Source organism: Parasteatoda tepidariorum, chromosome 4, assembly GCF_982258835.1.
Source record: "Parasteatoda tepidariorum strain Cologne lab strain chromosome 4, Ptep-v5.0, whole genome shotgun sequence".
Lineage (NCBI taxonomy): Eukaryota > Metazoa > Arthropoda > Arachnida > Araneae > Theridiidae > Parasteatoda > Parasteatoda tepidariorum.
This window is the reverse complement of record NC_141758.1, coordinates 117647027-117667242: the sequence shown is the minus strand read 5'-3', so window position 1 is coordinate 117667242 and position 20216 is coordinate 117647027. Positions and strand designations below refer to the sequence as shown.

The 20216-nt window shown below is 29.7% G+C and overlaps 2 protein-coding genes across 2 annotated transcripts in view; both read left to right on the top strand.

Moving 5' to 3' along the window:
* LOC147812638 (NBAS subunit of NRZ tethering complex-like) overlaps positions 1-12636 on the top strand; it is a 40042-nt gene extending 27406 nt beyond the window's left edge. Inside the window, exons 6-9 of the mRNA XM_087161964.1 lie at positions 3511-3837; positions 6413-6538; positions 11213-11367; positions 12529-12636. Of these exons, the coding sequence (XP_087018090.1) occupies positions 6479-6538; positions 11213-11350 (198 nt within the window). The 5' untranslated portion in view covers positions 3511-3837; positions 6413-6478 and the 3' untranslated portion in view covers positions 11351-11367; positions 12529-12636. The remainder of the gene's footprint in view (positions 1-3510; positions 3838-6412; positions 6539-11212; positions 11368-12528) is intronic.
* A 6335-nt stretch (positions 12637-18971) lies between these two features.
* LOC147812637 (uncharacterized) overlaps positions 18972-20216 on the top strand; it is a 30371-nt gene continuing 29126 nt past the window's right edge. The window contains exon 1 of the mRNA XM_087161963.1: positions 18972-19061. Within this exon, the coding sequence (XP_087018089.1) occupies positions 19040-19061 (22 nt within the window). The 5' untranslated portion in view covers positions 18972-19039. The remainder of the gene's footprint in view (positions 19062-20216) is intronic.

The following is a 20216-nucleotide window of genomic DNA, read 5'->3' as shown; positions in this document are numbered from 1 at the left end:
ACTTATAAATGTATAACCTAAAATGGCACAGGCGTCTGATGGATAACTATTATAGACGTAATATGGCTGAAATATGCGGTGGACCTTAGGAGACGTCTACGAAACAACTATCTAAAAACGTCTCTTAGAAGGATTCTCGTAGTCGAAATTTAGACGTAGGATTGAAGCAAAATGAATAACTTGATGAATAAACACATTTAATAACTCCTATTAACAATTTATACAATATGAGTTTTAGTTAAATTCAGCATCAAATATTTATGCGTACAGCAACAAAAAGAAAAAACATGCCAAAAAGCAATTCTAAAATAAGGAATGAAAATGAATGTTAAAAATTGCTACCTTTTTTCTAGGTTCGCATAAACAATACTTATTTTTTACGTAAGTTCAAATGACTTGCTTTAGTTCATTTTATGTTCTCATGGCAACGATTGCTTTTGGTGTTCTAAAAGTTTAAATGTTTAAAGTAAGTTATGCTACTGAATCCAAGATTTTTTTTGAATTAAATGTGATAAATAAATAATTTACTGGAATAATTTATTTGAGGAGCATCATTTGAGCCAAAATACCGTTTCATTGAGTTATCTCCTTGAAATTAAGTTTGAAAAGTAAGTGTTTAGTATCTGTTGGTCTATATTTGTAGTATGCATCTATATTTGTAGTATAAACTCGAACACAATATCGAAAATTATTTCCTAAAGTTTACAGTGATTTTGATAAAGAAGAGTCTAATGTATACAGTGATGACAATGATAATTTCAACGTTACCCTCACAAGGTTAGATCATTATAGGCTATCGTTAATCTATCAAAACTTTCTGTTTTTTCGAACGTTAAAAAAATGACCAAATCAAGTTATCGAATTTCTGATTATTTTACTTCAAGCTAGAATTTTGATTCAAACGTTAACAAATTTTGGAGCATCGTTATGACACTCGTCAAAAAGTAGTGAAACTGAGGTTTCGGTTGATTCATAATCTAAAAACCAAAAGTTTGAACTTTGTCTCCAAAATGTTAGCCTATTGTAGAAAATTATTAGCTCACCAAATATTTTCGTTTGCCTAAATATGGCCATTTCGTTAGTAAAAGAAAATTATGGCCATTTCTCAAATATACGGTGATGAATTTGAAATCGTTGGCAGTTAAATTCTTTTAAAATGTCCATCTGTCCGTGATAAATGATATTGGTTCAATTAGATTATTAAAGAAGAGCAATAGGAAACTAACACATATTCCTCGATTGAAAAAAACGAAGAAATTTTTTGAAAACTTTTTTTAAATTTCAATATTAGTATTTATTCGCTTTTAGCTTTATTACTTTCGCATGTCATTCATAATTCATGCATTTGTCACCTCTGCGTTAAGCTGCTTGAAAGTATTGATTCTCCAATATGGGGAGAAAAAAACTAATTTGTGCGAAACCATCTCATTTCAGTCAATAAGAACTAATCGTTTCAAATTTGTCTCGAAATTTATGCCCACTTTAAGATGTAAATTAATTTTTTAACTCGGCAAGCGATTCATATGTCGTGTAGGAATGAACAGAAGAAAGAAACCGACAGTCAGTGCTAAACAAGTAAACCTCTTTCATGAGAAAAACCAATTTGGCAGAGACAAGAAAATGACCTGACTGCGAAACATCAACTCAAAAAAGAAACTAAAAGAATACTTTGATAGAATTAGTGTTATGCAAAGAGTAAATCTAAAAGAGTCACCAAATAGTATGATTGATGATAAAACTATCCATACATCATTGAAACTGAATCAGAAAAGATTTCGAGGAAAATTAAAACTCTTACAAATAAAGGTTAAGCTGAAAACATTAAGAACCATACGTAATTTTCATCATCGAATCAAAGAGTACGAGTATAAGTGCAAAAGGGTAAAAATATAATAATTGAGGGTGTCTCTTGGCGAAATTGGGATCTTATGTTTAGCGCCATTCCTATTTGCGCGGAACACCGTGGTAACAGGAATGGCTGCCAAAGCATTATGATATTTCAATAAAGTATTGGAAAATTTCAACAAAACATCGGATAAAGCTTGCAATGAACCCAATATAAGCAAAATTAATAAATCCAATAAAAAGGATTTTGAATCGGAACAAATATTAATGGAGTAGTCGCAGAAAGAAAAGGAAAAAAAAAACTCACTTCTTGATTAAGCTTAAATATTCTCAGATTTGGGTGCACAGAATTATCTAATAACAGTTAGATACTATCTAAATTTATCATGAATAGAATCTGTGTATCTCCATCGCCACATAAATTCGACGAAATACGAATCGAAAATAGCGTCTATAATACCGGAATAGCGGTGACATTTTTTTCTTAAATCCCTTTTTACGACTGCCCACATACCTTCGATCTTATTGACCAGATTCAAAAGTAACCTTACCAGCCGGTATCCAAAGTAGAACTAACGGACCTCTGAAATTACATACCGTTGAACATTTAAAAATAACGCTAAAATCTTAACCAATCAGAATCACGATTGGGTTTCAACATCGCCCAGCTTAGCGATCGACCGCGATCACAACTTGGCGAGAATCAAGGGGCACCCTCAAATATAGTCTACCCAAAATTATTGTACTTGAAAATTGAAAAGCATTGGTGTTAAACGAATTTAATTGTAGAGAAAAGTGATTCTGTTCGTAAATAATATTTTTAAGTTATGTATATAAATAATTAAAAAGATTGTTGGATCTAATTTTGTGAAGTTTAAAACTGTTAAGTACTATTTTGTTTGGTTTCAAAACTAATCAAGATAAGATAAAACAAAGCATTTTGATATTTTTAAAAAAAAGATCTAATTAGCTTCAGTCTTTAGAAATGGCTATATATTTGTAAATAGGTGCTTTCGTTGTTTATATTTCTTGTGAAGTTAAATTATAGTATTTATTTACATTCTAATCTTTTTTTTTAATATTTTAATTTGATATCTAAATTGAATTTTTTAATTTGATATCTAATTTGATATCTGAATTGTTTACCAATGCTTACTGCTTGAGTCTAAAAATAATTTAGCAATTTTAAGTTTTAAAGTTTAATATTGTACAGCAATTCTAGTTTTAAAAAAATCGCGTGTCGCATTTAATTTGATATTTAAAAAGTTTAGTTTAATGTGATATGTTTTAATTGCATCATAATGCATTGATTTCAACCTAAATTTTGGAGAAGTAGTATGTACATAAATAAGTTCATAAATAACTGTTCCTTTGTTTTCTCTGGAGATGTTCTTCAAAGGGGAGAGGAGTTATTAAGTCTAAAACAAAATCTGGCTAACACAAGCATGAAATAAAAAAAAAACACTTAAAGAGATCACACAAAATAAAAAAACAAGAGAATTTATGGAGAGAGGTTTTGTATTTAAGATTCATACGAACCGGTTGCATGTTTTTTCATTTATTTTGCTTACGGGTTTTTAAAAAAATATAATTTAGTTGATGTGTGTCTGGAATGAGTTGTTATAAAAAAGAGCTGTTTATTTAATGTAGTTTGTCTCGTTACAGTACCCTTACACGTCTTCCAAGATGCTTCAGTAACTGGAGCCCGCTAAGGTTCTTCTTCCTCAAGGGCGTCTTTTTAGAGGTGCTGTGAGTGCATCTTTATGAACGATAATGTTTACACCTTTTCGTACAGTGACTGTCACAGAACTGTTTGAGAGAGAAGATATTGGACGCATGGAATGGCCGACGAGGTCCCTGGATTTTAAGGCAATTGAACACGAACAGCACTACAGCAGGATTGGGCAGCAATTTCTCAAGAGATTCTCAGCAACCTGGTCCTCATCATGTGCAGACGATGTCAATCCTACATAGATGTGATCATTACTAGAGGTTAGAATTTTATTGTCAATCCCGTGTAACATTGACGTTTTGGTCATTTGTATAATTATGTTTTCAGCTTAAGTAGGGTAAACCAACCAGTGAAGAAACACTACCCAGTGAAGGAACATTTCATATATATTGATTAAGAATAAGAATTTGAAAGTACTGCTTTAGATTGATTGGTAACAATAGCTTACTGCCAAACAATAGGAAGTCATCTAGCAATGTTTTGGATTGCCTGGTCAAATAGACTTCTCTGGAGAAATTTTTGAATTTGTTATTATCTCTGCAACACCTTGTTTCTTCGAAAAAATTATAAGGTGAGTGTTTGTAATAATATGTTTGAAGTGGAATTAATTACATGAAATAATTTTATTTTTCTCACTGGGAAAAAGAGAATTCAAAATATAGTTATTGAAGTAACGTTTTATTTTTTTTAAAGCATCATAGCATAATGAAGTACTGAGATAAGGGGTTGTTTATTCACTGGATCACCAAACGATGAAAAACCAGTGAAGGAACAAGTGTTCCTTTACTGTTTTTTTTCTAAGTTAATGAAAATAAAAGGTAAACTTTAATTTTCTTGTACCTTTAGTGATGTTCCGCATCAAAAGTATGATAAAAATACGAAAAACAACTTCTAACCAGTGAGGGAACAGACATGTTCCTTTACTGGGCATAGATTTCCTAGTGAATGAACAGTATGTGTTAATATGTTGACACTTTAATTTTCAATTCATGATTACAAAAAAAAGTAAGCATTTTCCGAGTATATATATGTTATAATTTCAAGCATAGGCTTGTTTATAAATATTTGTATGGCTTATAAATTCATAAAGAGCATTAAAAAATAACCGAAATTAAGTGTTCCTTTACTGGGTGTTCATTCACTGGTAAGAGCTCTTCCTTCACTTGGTCTTCTTACTACTTGTTATTTGAACCTCTAAAACTTTAAAACAATATTATGTAAGTTCTCTACAATTTTTTTACATAATTTTCAATTAGTAACAAATATGTTGACACTGTCATTTAACTAAAATTAAGAATTTTGAAATTAATATGATTTTTAAAAAGGCAAGCGAAGCTTAAGTGTTCCTTCACTGGTTAGTTTACCCTACCTTATTGTTCCTGTGAATTACATTTTCTTTTTCGGCAAGTTGTTTACTTCCCCTTATTCTTACATTTTCAGGATTCTATGGTATGATTTTTATCAATTTTCAGTACTGCTGTTCAAACTTACATTCTAAAAACCGCTTGGTCCTTAATTTTTGCACACCAGTGTAATATAGTTTTATGAATACCGTAAATCATACAATTCAGATGTTGTAAAACGATGAGGCCTGTCCTATTGAAAGATAATTTTAGAATGGTCAGACTTAAACTAACCGGGAGAATGCGAGAATATATCTTTTTTTTTAATTTCAAAATAAAATTCAAAAGAATAGAATCTCTTATTCAGAATAAATAATTAAAAAAATATCGCAGTGCACTAGAAAATTTCGTAACTCCGTAAAGTTTAGATTGAAAAAGTTTTATCCAATTTTTGACTAAAACAACCTTCTAGCCAACTTTTGATGAATTTGAACAATTTTTGAAGCTATGTGTGTTTGTAAGACAGCACTTCTTCAGGGGATAGCACTTCTTCTCCAATTGCAAGTCTTCGTTTACTTGAAATTATTATATTTCCAAGAAGTCATTGAATGCTTTTTTGAAAGTTTTTATGAAATGTTTAGCAGCAGTTAATAATGTGTACCTCATTAAAACATTAAACAGTGATGAATCTCACAGGTTTTTGATAAACAACTTGAAAAAAACTTTTAACAACTTTTTTCGATAATTTAAGCTGAAAATTAAGAGGAAAGAAATTTTTAACGAAACATTTTTCTTTTTCAAAATTTTTTTAATACCTTTTTCTTTAAAAAAAAGGTTTTGAAAAAATAACTTTAAAATTCCTTAAAAAATTCATCAATTATACCCTCCAAAAAAAGAGAAACTTATGAAAATTTAACCAGTTGGAAATTATCCTGACAAAAGTAATCAGAATTAAACCTATGTATCCAGATAATTTTACCAATGTAAAATTATTGTTTAAACAGTGGACATTGTTTTTAAGCGGTGATGGTGAAATGAAGAAAGATGAAGATGAAGGTGAAAGAGGGCATATGAAAGGATAGGTAGGCCAGGGTGCCCTTCTAAAAAGGCGTAAGGGCGAACACTGTATACATAAAAGAATACTTCATGAACTAATAAATGACTTCCTTATCCTTAAAATTTTGATGATCATTTGATTATGTTTATTTATTTTTGAAACACAAATTTTACTGACTATGCTGAAATCTTTGAGTTTAAATAGAATTATTTATATTTAGCATTTATGTTTGTAAACGTGAACTATTCCATTATAAAATATTTGAATATTTCTAAATTTTCAAATGTTTAAATTTATTGATATTGTAATAAAAAAAACTTTTATTTTTAGTTTAAATTTTGTGTTTTTGTATTTTTGTGATAATACCGTTTTTCCAATGCATTCTAACTTGCAAGCTAGCTTTTCTTAATTTTCTTCTTTTCTCTTTTCGCAAAGATTAACAGCGAAGAATATGGAGAAGCATTGGCTCTTGCTCAGTCCTATAATTTAGATACTGATCTTATGTACCAGTGTCAGTGGAGAAAAATGCCACCTAATGTTGAGACTATTCATGATTATTTCGTAAGACTGGTATTATTTACCTTCAAATTGTTTCTCTATTTAACACATTATAAAGTATTTATCATTATGTTTTACAGGAATCGTCGTTGAACAATAAGTTTTTTAATCTAGTTAGTATAAAAATAACATTTCAGTACTAGGTACTCTTCTAAGAATGTAGATCATCTTTTTCTCTTTCAGAAAACTTGATCGATTAAAAAGTTTTAAAGAGCACAGAAGAAAATTTTTCATTGGATCATAACAGCTTGAGGTTATGCTAAAAAATAGAATTAGTGATAGAATTAGATAGAATTAGAAATCTAAAAAATAGAAACTTCTAAAAAGTCTTAAAATAATACAGACCATGAACAACTGCATGATCTGATAGTTTTTAAAATTGTTTAAGAAATGTAATTATAGAATGAGTTAAATTTTCAATCTTGTTATATAATTCATTTGTATTCTACCATCCAAGGGAAAGAGGTCCTTTTCTGAATTTTATGTGTTTTATTTTTCAGATTTTTTAAAATTTTTCTGTTACCAGCGTAAACAAATTTTTATTTCATGTATGCTGTATTATTTTATTTATGATTCTAATACAATATTTTCAAAATACAATGCTTATATAAAAGAGTATAATTCTGGAAGATTGAAAAATATTTGAAATTAATTTATATTACCAGTATATATTTTTTTAATATTATATTATTTATAAGCATTGTTATGGTTAAAGCTTCATTGTGTTAAAAATAATTTTCAAAAAAGTATTTTATTCTTTATTTATTATTAAATCATTAGTGTTAAAACTTATTTATTGCTTCAGTATTTAATATTTATGCTACTATGACGTTAATAAAAATTAATTATGCTTATTAAGCAATAACGCATTAAAATGTAGTTGATAATTAATTAATAATGCTTAATAAGAAATGTTCAATAGTAACATTTTCATCAAACTGATTCACATGAAGAACTCATTCTTTTATTTACATTATTAATATTATACTTTGATATCAAATTTTTATATGTTTAGTTGAACTGTAATGTCATTAAAATTTTGATTGAGTTATAATAATTTAAAAATTCGGTATTTTTGTTCTTCGTTCTCTTGACTTTTCTTGATGCTTGCAATTTATAATGCATGATTAAATTTTAAATATTTAAAAAGAGGTTAATAAATACTTTATCATGTTTCAAAATTTGTTAGTTTTCCAAGTTTTTAATAAACAAGAACAGTGTATTGATAAACATATATTATTTAATATTATATTCTAACGCTGTTATTGTTAATAAATTTAGGTTAAAGTCTTTTGCACTTTAACTGATCTGAAAATTAATTTTTGTTGAGAATGTTAGATAATTTTAAGGTACCCGACTACCTTTTTTCGACCAATTTTGACTAAAATATCATATTTCTGTTTCTTATATAAAATAAAATTTTGAACTTTTCTCTTTCCAAAACCGTTTGAGTTTCGTTTTTACGTGAAATAGATCAGAAGTTATGATGGTTTAAAAAAACATTGATTTCGGTTTTGAGCAACCGGAAATGTGAAACTAAAACCGGAAGTAAGCCTTTTTCGCTAGTTTCGTTTTCTAATTTCGACCAAAACCATAAAATAAGTTTTCAAAATATAAAAAACAAATCTGGAAACCACATTTCTTTATTTGTACAATATTATATTTGTTTAAATCTGGCATCACACATGTAAACATTCCATCCTAGGTTGTTTATATTTGAATCTCGTTGATTTGAATTCGATTGCGCTCTTACTTCTTTGCTTTTTACTATCGTTATTTTCGTTGAATTTTCTTTATAATATTTTTGTTAATTTCTTACGTTTACTGTTTCTGTTATATTTTTCTTTTAAGTTGACTGTTAATTTATTGTTACGTTTGTTATTTCTGGCGTTGAAATGCCTCGAAATTCTTCACTGAAACGTAAACGTAAGTTTTATGGGAATAGATTCACGAAAGAAAAAGATGTTTCTTCGGATATAGTTTCTCCTTCAACTGCAAGTGCTTCTAAACTGAAATTGCAAAAAATGAGTGTTATTGGTTCTGAATTGGTGACTGGAAACAGAATTATTGATATAGATATAATCAAGGCTGTTTTTTCTGTGCTCTGTTGTCCCACTTGTTTTTCAACTGGCATTAGCTTAGTTGAAGATAGCAGATATGGACTTTGCTCACACTTTTCTTTAAAATGTGAAGCATGTGATTTTGTAAAGGGATTTGCCTCTTCTACTAAAGAAAATAATGTAGCAGAAATTAATTCCAGGTTTGTGTATGGCTTACGACAAATTGGAAAAGGACACGAATCAGGAAAAAAATTGTGTGCTACACTGAATATGCCTCCACCTCTGAGCAAGAAAGCTTTCAATTCGCATCAGAATAAGATATTTGATGCTGTTTCCAGTGTTTCTCAAAACTCCATGAAAAGAGCAGCTAATGAACTCATTAACACCTGTGCTTCTGTCGCTGCTGACTCAGAATGTGGTGTTTCCCTAGATGGGTCCTGGCAGAAACGTGGGTATTCATCTTTGAATGGGTGTGTTGCTGCCCTTTCTATTGATACAGGAAAGGTATTGGATGTGGAAATTCTTTCGTCATATTGCAGAATATGTAGAACCATCGAACGAGAACCAAGGAATATGGTTCAGCTCTCAATGAAAGTTGAGCATGACTGTTCCAAAAACTATTCCGGGTCTGCGTCGCATATGGAAGTTGTTGGCGTCAGCAAAATTTTTGAGCGTTCCGTCAAAAAACACTCTCTGAAATATACTAAATATTTTGGAGATGGAGACTCTAAAGGTTTCAAAAAAGTTAAAAATACGTATGGAGAGGATAGTGTGGTGAAAATGGAGTGCATTGGCCATATTCAAAAGAGAGTAGGTTCTCACTTGCGTAAACTGAAAAGTAAAGTGCCGGGTCTGTCGGGAAAAGGAAAACTCACAGACACCTTTATCGACAGACTCCAAAACTACTATGGGATTGCCATTCGAAGTAATATTGGAGATTTGGAAAAAATGCAGCAGAATACAATTGCAGCATTGTATCATTGTGCCTCAACATCAAAAAAACCAATGCATGGACAATGTCCTATTGGAGAAAATAGTTGGTGCGCATACCAACGATCACTGCATTCAGGTAAACCATTCGTTGAAAAAAACGGTGGTTTATCTGATGCAGTTTTAAACAAGGTGAAGCCAACGTACTGGGCACTTTGTGATAGAGAACTGTTGTTAAAATGCCTCCACGGTAAGACCCAAAATGCAAATGAATCGTTTAATGGTGTGGTGTGGAAGCGAGCTCCCAAAGATGTTTTTATTGGGCTGAAAACATTAAAAACTGCAGCCTATGATGCAGTAATCGAATTTAATGATGGATACATGGGATGTTTGCCTGTTCTAAAAGAACTGAATGTGGAACCGGGGTATTATACCCGAAAAGCTTATGAGCTTTTGGACATGTCCCGTGTAAAAGATGCATCAAGAAAATCCAGCAATTTCGCTAAAAAGCAGCGAAAAATTCTTAAAGCATCTCGCAAAAAGAGAAATACACATTTGGAGAAAAAGGAAGGCATTACATATAAGCCTGGTGGATTTTAACAGACTTCAATTATAAATTTGACTTTTTACGAAATATAAGTTTGTCTAGTGCATTTGCATTTTATCATACCTGTAAAATCATAATATAAAAATATATGAATGTGTGTATTTAAGGTGTTTATCCTACTCTTTGAGTTAAGAGTTATTGCTTTATTGTTACATAATAATTGTTTAATTATTACATAACTAGTGTATATACAAATACAAAATACAATTATACTGTTATTTCGAGTTGATATAAATAGTTTTATAAAAAAAAAATTTTATCATCTACAAAAATGCAAATATATTTTTTAGAAATTAGAAAGGTCAGATAATATTATTTTAATAATATTTCCTGTTGTATAATGTATTAAATATGGTTACATTGAAAATTTTGTCTTTTTTGTCCATTTTCTCAAAACTAATTTTTCCGATATTTTCCTTCATTCTAAATGCAATATCTCAAAATATATTAGTTCAAATCTCTCTAAATTTTGCATGAATATTTTCTATATATATATCTAGGAAATAGACTATGGAATAGTTAATTCAACTATTATTTTATGTTTTACAGCTAAAATAAAATTAATTAGTAGCAATTTTTGGCTCTTTTTGCCGAATAAATTACGATCTTAGCCCCAAAATTTCTAAATATCAATACTACATCTAATGCATAGTCTATTTCCTTAAAGGAGATTTTATGAGTATTTTTAAGCAAAAATGATGAAAAAATAGTAAATTTTGAGAAAGTTATGTTATTTAAAAAGTTGGTCAATTTTTGCACTTTTTTTACCAGTTTTTCCCCATATTTTCTTAAAAAAAAATTTTTTTTCATAATTTTTTGTTGTCATATTATGTTTTAGTATGTAATACACACAAAAATCCAAAAAAGAATTTTCTAAATTTAAAATTTCAGAAATTTGCCTCCGAAGGTATTCGGGTACCTTAAGAAAAATATATAGTTACATCTCCTACAACAGTTTTTAAATTAAAAACGGTTTCTTTAAACGCAGATTTTTGGCATCAGTATTTTATTTCTCATTGTTTATTCATCATTGTTTTATTAATGTTTTCAAAGTAACAGTTTCAATAATTGCATTTGTAGAATAAAATCAAAAAGCTATCCTGGGTTCTCCATGGATGCCTAGAAAGAGTGTCGGAGAATTTTGAAGCTGCCAAAGGACTTATTGACTATGGTATGAGAGGAGGCACAGATGTAAAAGCACTCGTTGCCATTGGCTGAGGCGAGGATCAAGGCAGGTATTGATTGTACTTTAAATCACATAGTGTGTGACTTTTCTTTAGGGATTGCAAAATCTCAAAATATTAATTACCTTTCAATGAATAGTATAGTATGTTACTTTTATCTGGGATTTGTAAAATCTAAAAATAATTTACTTACCTTCCCATAAATTACTGTAGTATGTCACTTTTCTTTGGGGTTTGTAAAACCTAAAAATATTTACTTACCCTTCTTTAAATCACAGAGTATATCAATTTTCTCTGGGGTTTGTAAAATCTCAAAATATTTACTTACCTTTCTAAGTTTGTTAGTGTGCAAAATACATACCCCAAAAGAAATTTTTACTTGTCTTAAGATGCATATTTTCTTGAATGCTTACTAATAAAAACATTACTCTTATAAATTTTTCAAATAAAAGGGTAAAAAAAAATTATATAAATATATATATATATATATATATATATACATACACACAACCAAAGTTCAAATACAACTGCTTTTGTGCTTCCTTTCACATTTCAATTTTAACTTGTATATTTATCATTTTTTTATACACAGTGATTGACTGTTGTAATAAAAATAAGCACGACTAGCAGAATAAAAAGAGAAACTTTATAATTTCTCATTTATATAATTAAGTTGTTAAGTAAACATTTAGGTTTTATTATATGCAATAGATTTCTCTCCTTCTCTTTGGTACAGTTTATCCTGCATCTTCGCAATTTTTTGTCAAGTAGGAAGGAGTACTAATTCGGTATTACAGTTTGCACAATACCTGAATAAATGTTCCTGGTAGGCATATAAGTATAAAAAAACATAGGGATGTTCAGAAATTTTACATAACTTGGGCAAGTCAGGCATTAAATTTTTTAGACCTCTCTTTTTTTTGGTTGATGTTTTTAAGAAAAGCATTTATTTTATATTTTATAATAGACATTAAATAACAAATCTATAGAGGATCTAATAGACTTTTAATTTTGAAGCAAATTCAGAAGACAAGAGAACACTTGATTTAAACAGTTAGGCAAACACCCCCTCATAAATCACTTTTTGAGAAACACACATATCACATTTGTTTATATCAATTGTATAAATAGCTTATTGTTATGAGTTAGATGAGAAAATTTCCCTTGCTGTTTGCTTTGTTGAATGTATTAAGTACATTTAAATATTTCTAGGTTTATCTTATAATTTAATGATGAGTTTGATAATGAATACATGCACCATTTTGCTTATAACATCAATTCATGCACTAAGATGTTATCTTAATAATTCTATTGATTTAGCATCTTAGCACATGAAGATAAAATTGTTAGGCCAAAAGATATAGAAGTGCTCATTTTTTTATTTTGCCCACTATACTGTTGCTTTTTGTATAAAGCTACTAATATTAGTCTAAGTTCTTGAGAAGAAAAAAAAATAAGAGTATTTAGTTACTAATTTAAAAGACCATTGACTAAAAGACTGCACTTGTCTAAGGAGGCTCTACCAAGCTGCAGGCCAGGGGCCAAGTTAGCCTCACTGCCTTAACAAGTGGCAATCATTTTGTGCTTTCAAACATAAAAATGCTTCTAATGACAGTTAATTATTGTTTTACATACTGTATACAAATGATATATGCATTAACTTTTATATTGCCGAAAGCATGATAGATGTTATGAACTTAATATTTCTTTTTTTATAATTTATAATCTTTAGTAATTTTTTAGATTACCATCAATTCTATTAAAAAGAAAACTTTGCACCTGAGTAGTGCAACTTGTAATCCTTAAAAAGTTATTGGATTTAATTTTTAAAAAAAATTGTTTTTATTTTGTATTATAAGATATTTTAGTCTTTTCACAGCATTTGGAAATATTTGTCTTTTGAGCTAAATTATTTCTTCAAAGTAATGATAAATGAAATGAATTTTTTTATTCTCTTTTTTTTTTCTTGGCAGTGATTTAGATATGGTTTTTTATCCGTGGCATGAACAAAAACTTAAGAGAGCCTGACTGGTGTGAAAATGAATTTGACAAGTAAGTGTTCTCTTTATTAGCTGTTGATTTAAATTCAACTTTTTTAAATCAAAATTAAATAAACCAGGCTTTATAAACCTCCGGTGTGATTTTAGCTGTTTGCCCAAATCACCCTAATTGTGCAAATTCACAAAAGCAGGAACCTGGTTGAAAGAATGTGACTTAACATTTATTTTATATTCGCTCATTGTGAAAAAATTACGGGTAATTTTTTCACAATTTTACAAAAACGGACCTTTCACAAAATGTCTGGACAGACCCCTGACATTTATCCCTAAGATGTGCTGCATTAGACTTATCATATTCTTAAAAAGTGGTAGTACAATGCTGTCGTTGGATAGCCTAATATGTCCCAAAGTGTGAGGTTTGGATAAATAGGTATCACCAAATTTGGAATAAGGTGAACACTAAAAATAATCATGATCACAGATAAATAAGACAATGCCCTGCTATATCCAGATACAAGCTCAGCATTTAACACGGTGAGATGCTTTCAAAGGGAAGTAAAACAGGTACTCACAGCTTACGGAAATTAAAAAAAAATAATAAAAACCATCACCAAAATGAACACAAATAAAATGGTATGATCACACAATCTTTTTATTCAGCACAGCATTTATTTAGAACAAACTCACAATTTTACCAGTAAAGCATATGTTTTGATACAATTTTAACAAAAGAAAGCCTTGAATTAGAAATGGGTGACAAGAGAATTGAACGTAAAGCGTCGTGCATAAAAATAAGATACAAGAAAAAGATACATTTAAATGGCTATAATAAAAATAAATGCAGTAGAAACGCTTAAATTTGAAAAGTTTTTAATGTTAAAGAAGATTAAAGTTATAAAAAGTAGATATTCAATTAACAGAAATGTACAGTTTGAGGGTTTCATTAAAATTAAAGCCAAAGAAAAAGGATGTAAAAAAAAGAATATATTCTCTCGATTCGGACCTAAAGTATTAAATCCTTTAAAAAAATTCGTTAATTGGTATTGATCCAAAAAGCGATAGACTACTAAATTTAAAGAGCGAAGAGTTTGAAAATCAGACGAATCAAATTGATTAAGCCCCCCTGAAAAAATAAATGAAGAAAAAATAAAGGCGGGTATAGAGGGGCATCTCTTCCCACAGGAAGTATAATAACCGTGATGACCAGCGAAGAGGGGAGAACAGAAAGTTAATATTCTTTATAATAAGAAAAGTGGAATTTTGCAAAGATATTTAAAAAAAAATTTTGTATTTAAATTGAGAAGACAAAACCCTAATTAAAGTCAGTTGGAAAATTAATAATTTACACTGAATTTACATAAAATAAATTTACACTGTTACATAAAAAAAGGAAATAAAGGTTTAAAAAAATTGAAAGATAAGATTTAAATAAAAGAGTAAATTGTTAACATTTAACAAAGTGTTAATCTGACTCATATTCATAAACTGAAATTGTTTATAATATATTTTTTTTTCCATTTCTTAACTTTGTTAGGCGTTGTCCAATGCAGTTCGTTCAACCTGGGTTCGAATCCCAGCTGTCTAAAGTCTGGTTTATTCGAGTTCCGCACCTGGCTCGCACCGACCACATTGCTGACGAATAATATCCTCAGTGGTAGACGGATCATGGGTTAGAGTCCCCTTGCCGTCAGGCTAACCGTGAGTGGTCTTCGTGGTTTTCCTTTCTATGTAACGCAAATGAGGGTTAGTTTCATCAAAAAGTTCTCCCAATACTCCATCCAGGAGTTCCCTTGTCTTCTGGATTGTGTTTAAATAAAAGGCTACGGAGTTAACGGAGGAGAACAGAGTTACAAGGCTAAGAAACATTGGTAGCCGTTAACTGAAAATTCGGTCGGCTGTTCAACGACGGTAATAATATAAAATGAAAATATAAAGAAATTGGACATTGTGTTCAAATTGTAGCCCATTGTAGGAAATAATTAGTGAATAATTAGGAAATAATTAGTGTACCCACCAAATATTTCCAACAATGGACCACCAAAACTTTGTTATATCGGCTAAAAATAACAGTGGATGCAGTTTTTTTTTAACTTTTTTGTTAAGTAAAAATCCACGATTTTTAAAGTGAAATTTCAAATTTAACGTAATTAGCCCATAACAGTGTATCGTAAATTTACGTTTGGCATCAAAAATTTTCATTAGCTAACCAACTTAAAAATAATTTCTCTTTAAAACAAAAAAAAAAATTTTTAAATGCTACGATATTCACTGCAAATGCTACGGTGTCACTGCGATAATGTTGAGAAGAATTAGTTTAGGTGTTTAGAATTAGCTAGCCCACCAGCTCCAAATTAATTTGTACCGGCTTGTCTGTAATGTAAAAAGAGGTCGTTTAAGGTGGCCACTCTACAGGACAATACCTGGAAAATACAGGAAATTCACAAATCACCTAAAATAACGGGGGAAATGCAGGGAATTTTGTGTTTTTCCTTAAAAACTGGGAAGATACAGGGGATTTTGTTTCTTATTTTTGTCTTTTAATAAGTGGTGACCACTGAATGCGCATTCTATGGCATATTTAAGGATGACATTTCTGCTATACTAAACTATTTCATTTACTATAGCATTATTTGTTTTAAGTTGGTTAAGCTGTTCAGTATTTCTTTAAATTTTTCCATCAATTAAGGCTAGTATAGTTAGACTAATATAGATTAGATAAGAGCAGAGTGATTGTGTGTTTTCTCTTAATGTATTGTGTATAATACGCGCAGGGGAAACACGAATTTTTTTTCCTTCAGATTTGAGTGGCAACTCTGTCATTGCATTAGTCGCGAAATTGTAGATCCTTGATCTCTATGTGTCAAAGGTCACACGGGAATGTTTGGTTTTAACCTACCTAAAGAGGTTTTTTTAGCCAAAGTTTTTAGCTGACTAAGCTAATTTTTGAACCAAAATTCCTCAGTGTTAGTTTGTTAGAAATTACTATTTTATGTTATCCCACAAAAATTTTCATTAAGCCACCCATTGAAAATAAAAATAAAAAAAAACTCTGTGAAAAGAGGTATCAACTGGGTTAAAAAAATAGTTTAAATATTGCATTTTAAAGTAATTTATTGTAGATAATTGTTAAGCCACCCACCAAAAACAGTTATTATCAAATTAAGATATATTTTATAATTTTATTACTGTCGTTGAACAGCTGACCCAATTTTTTGGGTTTACGACTACTATTGTTCAACTACGTAAACTTGTAATTTTTAACCCAATTCAGAAGACAAAGGAACTCCTGCATGAAGTATTGGTAGAAATTTGTCTTCGTGGAGAACTTTCCTGATGGAACTAACCCGCATTTGCTTCACATGGATAAGAAAACCTCCCACGGTTAGTCTGATGACGAGGGAACTCTAACCCATGATCTGTCTACCACTGAGGATAATTTATGTCAGTACTGTGATCGGTGCAAGCCAGGATCGTAATTCGTATAGACTAGCCTTCGCTGAGATTTGAACCCAGTTTACCTCATTGATAAGTAAACGCTCTATCTCCAGAGCCACCACTTCTCAAATTAAGATATAGTTAAATTATTATCTTCAATATCAAAAGTCATTTCACCAGCAGCATTTTCTGCCTGAAATTTAAGTTTCTTCTCGGAAATCTTAAGCTCTCCAAATAAGTTTTGGCAAAACCGTAATGTGTGTTTTAGCTAATTAGTAATGTGAGCAAAGGCAAAATTGAATTTTGTCTTAACCCTTTGTAAGAAACCTTTAGATCACGTCCGTCCACCAAACATTTTCGTTAACTCATTGCTTAAACAAAAGTAATGATCAGAATAGATTTTAAGTCATTTTGATGTAGACCTAGGAAATAACCGACCAAAATTTAACTAGTCTTTGATCAAAAGTTTTAATTCTGCTTCCAAACGTTGGCACATCGTAGAAAATTATAACCAGAACATCTTTCAGCCTATTTCTGATCTAGAAAACACAAGTTTAAATTTTATTTCAAACGATGACCCATTGTAAGAAATCTTTACCTTATGTGCCTTATTGTTATAAAACTAAGCAAATTTTTGCCGACTTCTGATGTATTAAAAGGTAAACAATAGTGAAGGCCAATAGTAGGCAGCTGCAGGAAATAATTATCCAACGTTTGCCCACGAAGGTTTTGTTGGCATTTTGTTAGCTCACTTTAGCGGGGAAAAAACTTCATTAACCAAACTAGCAAAATAGGTTAGTCAAACACATTTTATAGCTAATTTCTAATCCACTAACCACAAGAATGAATAATATTCTGATTCTGAAAAATATATTCTGTACTGAAGATAAAGAAATATTACCTCTCGAAAGGTAGTTTTATCATTCAGATATAAAGATTAGCTAAGTTTAAATTTCCACTTTAGTAAGTTTAAAAGTTTAGTCCGAAGAAGTTTGAAATTTGAAAGCGAAAGAATCGCCTCCAAGTCTAAGACGTGTTTCAGATTTTTAAAAAAAATTTATATTCAGGGCTACAGTTCAATTTTTCTTTAACTTAATCTCTTCATATTAATAGATTTAGCAAAATGTTTCATTAGCAGATAAGAGAACCCTGGGCAGTGTATAAAGTTACGTATTGTATATCCTATAAGTCATCTCCATAAAAATTGACAGCCTGTCTCTTTTTTTTCTGAAGAATCGGACTGAAACGAAATGTAAATAAGAGAAATCAAACATTTAGCAAAATTACTATATAAAAAGTCACATGTATTGGACCAAGATCCAAAAAAAGAGCATCATGATGAATGCGATATTCGATACACAAAATTATCACCGGAAAAAAAGAATAAAAAAACTTAATATTTTAAAAAATAAATAAATAGACACAGATGTACCATCTTTTTAAACTGTTTTTATGTCACTCATGCGCGTAAAATATTAACCTTCAATAACTCAAAAACAAATGCAACTGAAGGAATAACTTTTGTTGTGGAAACAATGAATTTGCATCAACAACAGACCATTCTGATTGCATTCAAATCTAGCAACTCATACTCTGAATAACTTTGGCTCTAATGATCGGATTTCTGAAAACTAATAAGTGTGGGTGAACTCAAGCGCTAACTATTTAGTGCTAACTATTGACTAATTAATACATGTTAATATATATTATTTAATAATGTTATAGAATCGCACACAACACGCTCCCTCTAAACTTTGGTTTTTTATTTTAACAATTATCAGTTTCTAAACAAATATCTTAAAATGCTAAATAAATTGTTTGATCGATTCACTCATACCAAACAGATCTGTAGAATGGGTTCTTAGAATTGAGCCTTTGGAAAGAAAGGGGTACTAAAAATATTTCACATTAGCAATACAAATCCATATGAACAGTATCTATTATAAGACTGCACAGTATTGATGCAGTGATAAACTATTTTTGCCATTTTCTGATTTTCACAGCAGTAGACTCCTTTAGACTTTGTCCAAAGGGGAGTTCTTTAAATAGACAAACTATAAGTTACTGTCCCGTTTCTCCATGTTCCCATGATTCTTTGCACTATGCGCACACGCATTTTGTAAAATATAAGTGTTAATTTCTGAATGACAAAGTGTTAATTTTTGAAATTTATGGTGTGAAGTGACTATTACCATATTTATACATTATTATATTTGCATTTTTTGCAAAACATGTTGTGACCTTCTTTTCTGAGAAAGGGAAAACGATAACATTGATTAAGCTGCGTAATGTGTTACACCATTAATTCAGGTAAGAATTTCATTCTCATGCTCCATAAATTTTAAGATCTCCACCTGTTTCGATAAAAAAAAATTCAATTAAATTGTAACTTTTTAATTAAGATTCAAAAACAATTTTAGTTTTAATTCTAGTGGCAGTAATACAATTTATGCTTTTATTAAGAACTCATAGTGTCACTTACTAACATTTCTACCTGTTCCTTCTGCTTGCTTTTTTTTTATTCTCAAAACTGCAGATTTCAGAACACTAGTTACATATATACTTAAACTTTTGCTCCAATAAACGTGACAACTAGTTTGAACCAATCAAACAGTTTAAGATTGAATACTCACCCTTCTTTTCTGGGAAATAAAAGCAGATGAGAGATGCGTATTTAAAGATGTTCCTATCTTTACAGTTTGAAAATAAAAATAAAAATTGAAAGCAGTTATTTTCTAAATATTTAAATAAATGCATTAACTCTAACACGATTTGTTAACATCCTTCAGATATGTCAAAATTTGTCACAATTATGGTATAACATCAATGGAGGGATCATAAAGCATTCCCCATCCTTAAAATCTAATTAATTAAGAATTATAATATGTAAATTTTAAATATTACTTTTCCATTTTCATTAGTAAAAATTTTTCGTGATAATTTATAGAAATTTAGCTCGTTAACAAAAAAGTTTTTTTTTAATGTCATAAACAATTTAAAGACTTTTGTTTCGTAAAATAAATAATACTACTGTAAAGCATTTTTTTTTTCAATTTTGCATGCTATTTTCAGTTTAAAGTATTATAATTTTTAATATTTTTTTTTTACTATTAAGCTGAATTAATGTGAAAAAACTCAAGTTTGTACTAAAAACCTTTGGTTTAGTAGATTTGAGCATATTTATTAAAATTGCTGTTAAAAAAGTCGATTTATTAAAATTGTATTTGAAAATTTAAGATAACGCAAAAAAAGTATATTTTGAAATTTTAAAAAAAAAAGCATGATTTGTTTTAAATAATTTAATGCTATTTGCAATCTCTTTTGAAAAAATTTCTATCGATATCCTAGGAGTACTCCATGCATGTTGGGATTTTAATGTTGGGATTGGGGTCGAAAATTCCATTCCATCAAGCAATTCCCTTCATGGCAAATCATTTTTAAGTATGGGTATTGGTAAATCAAAAA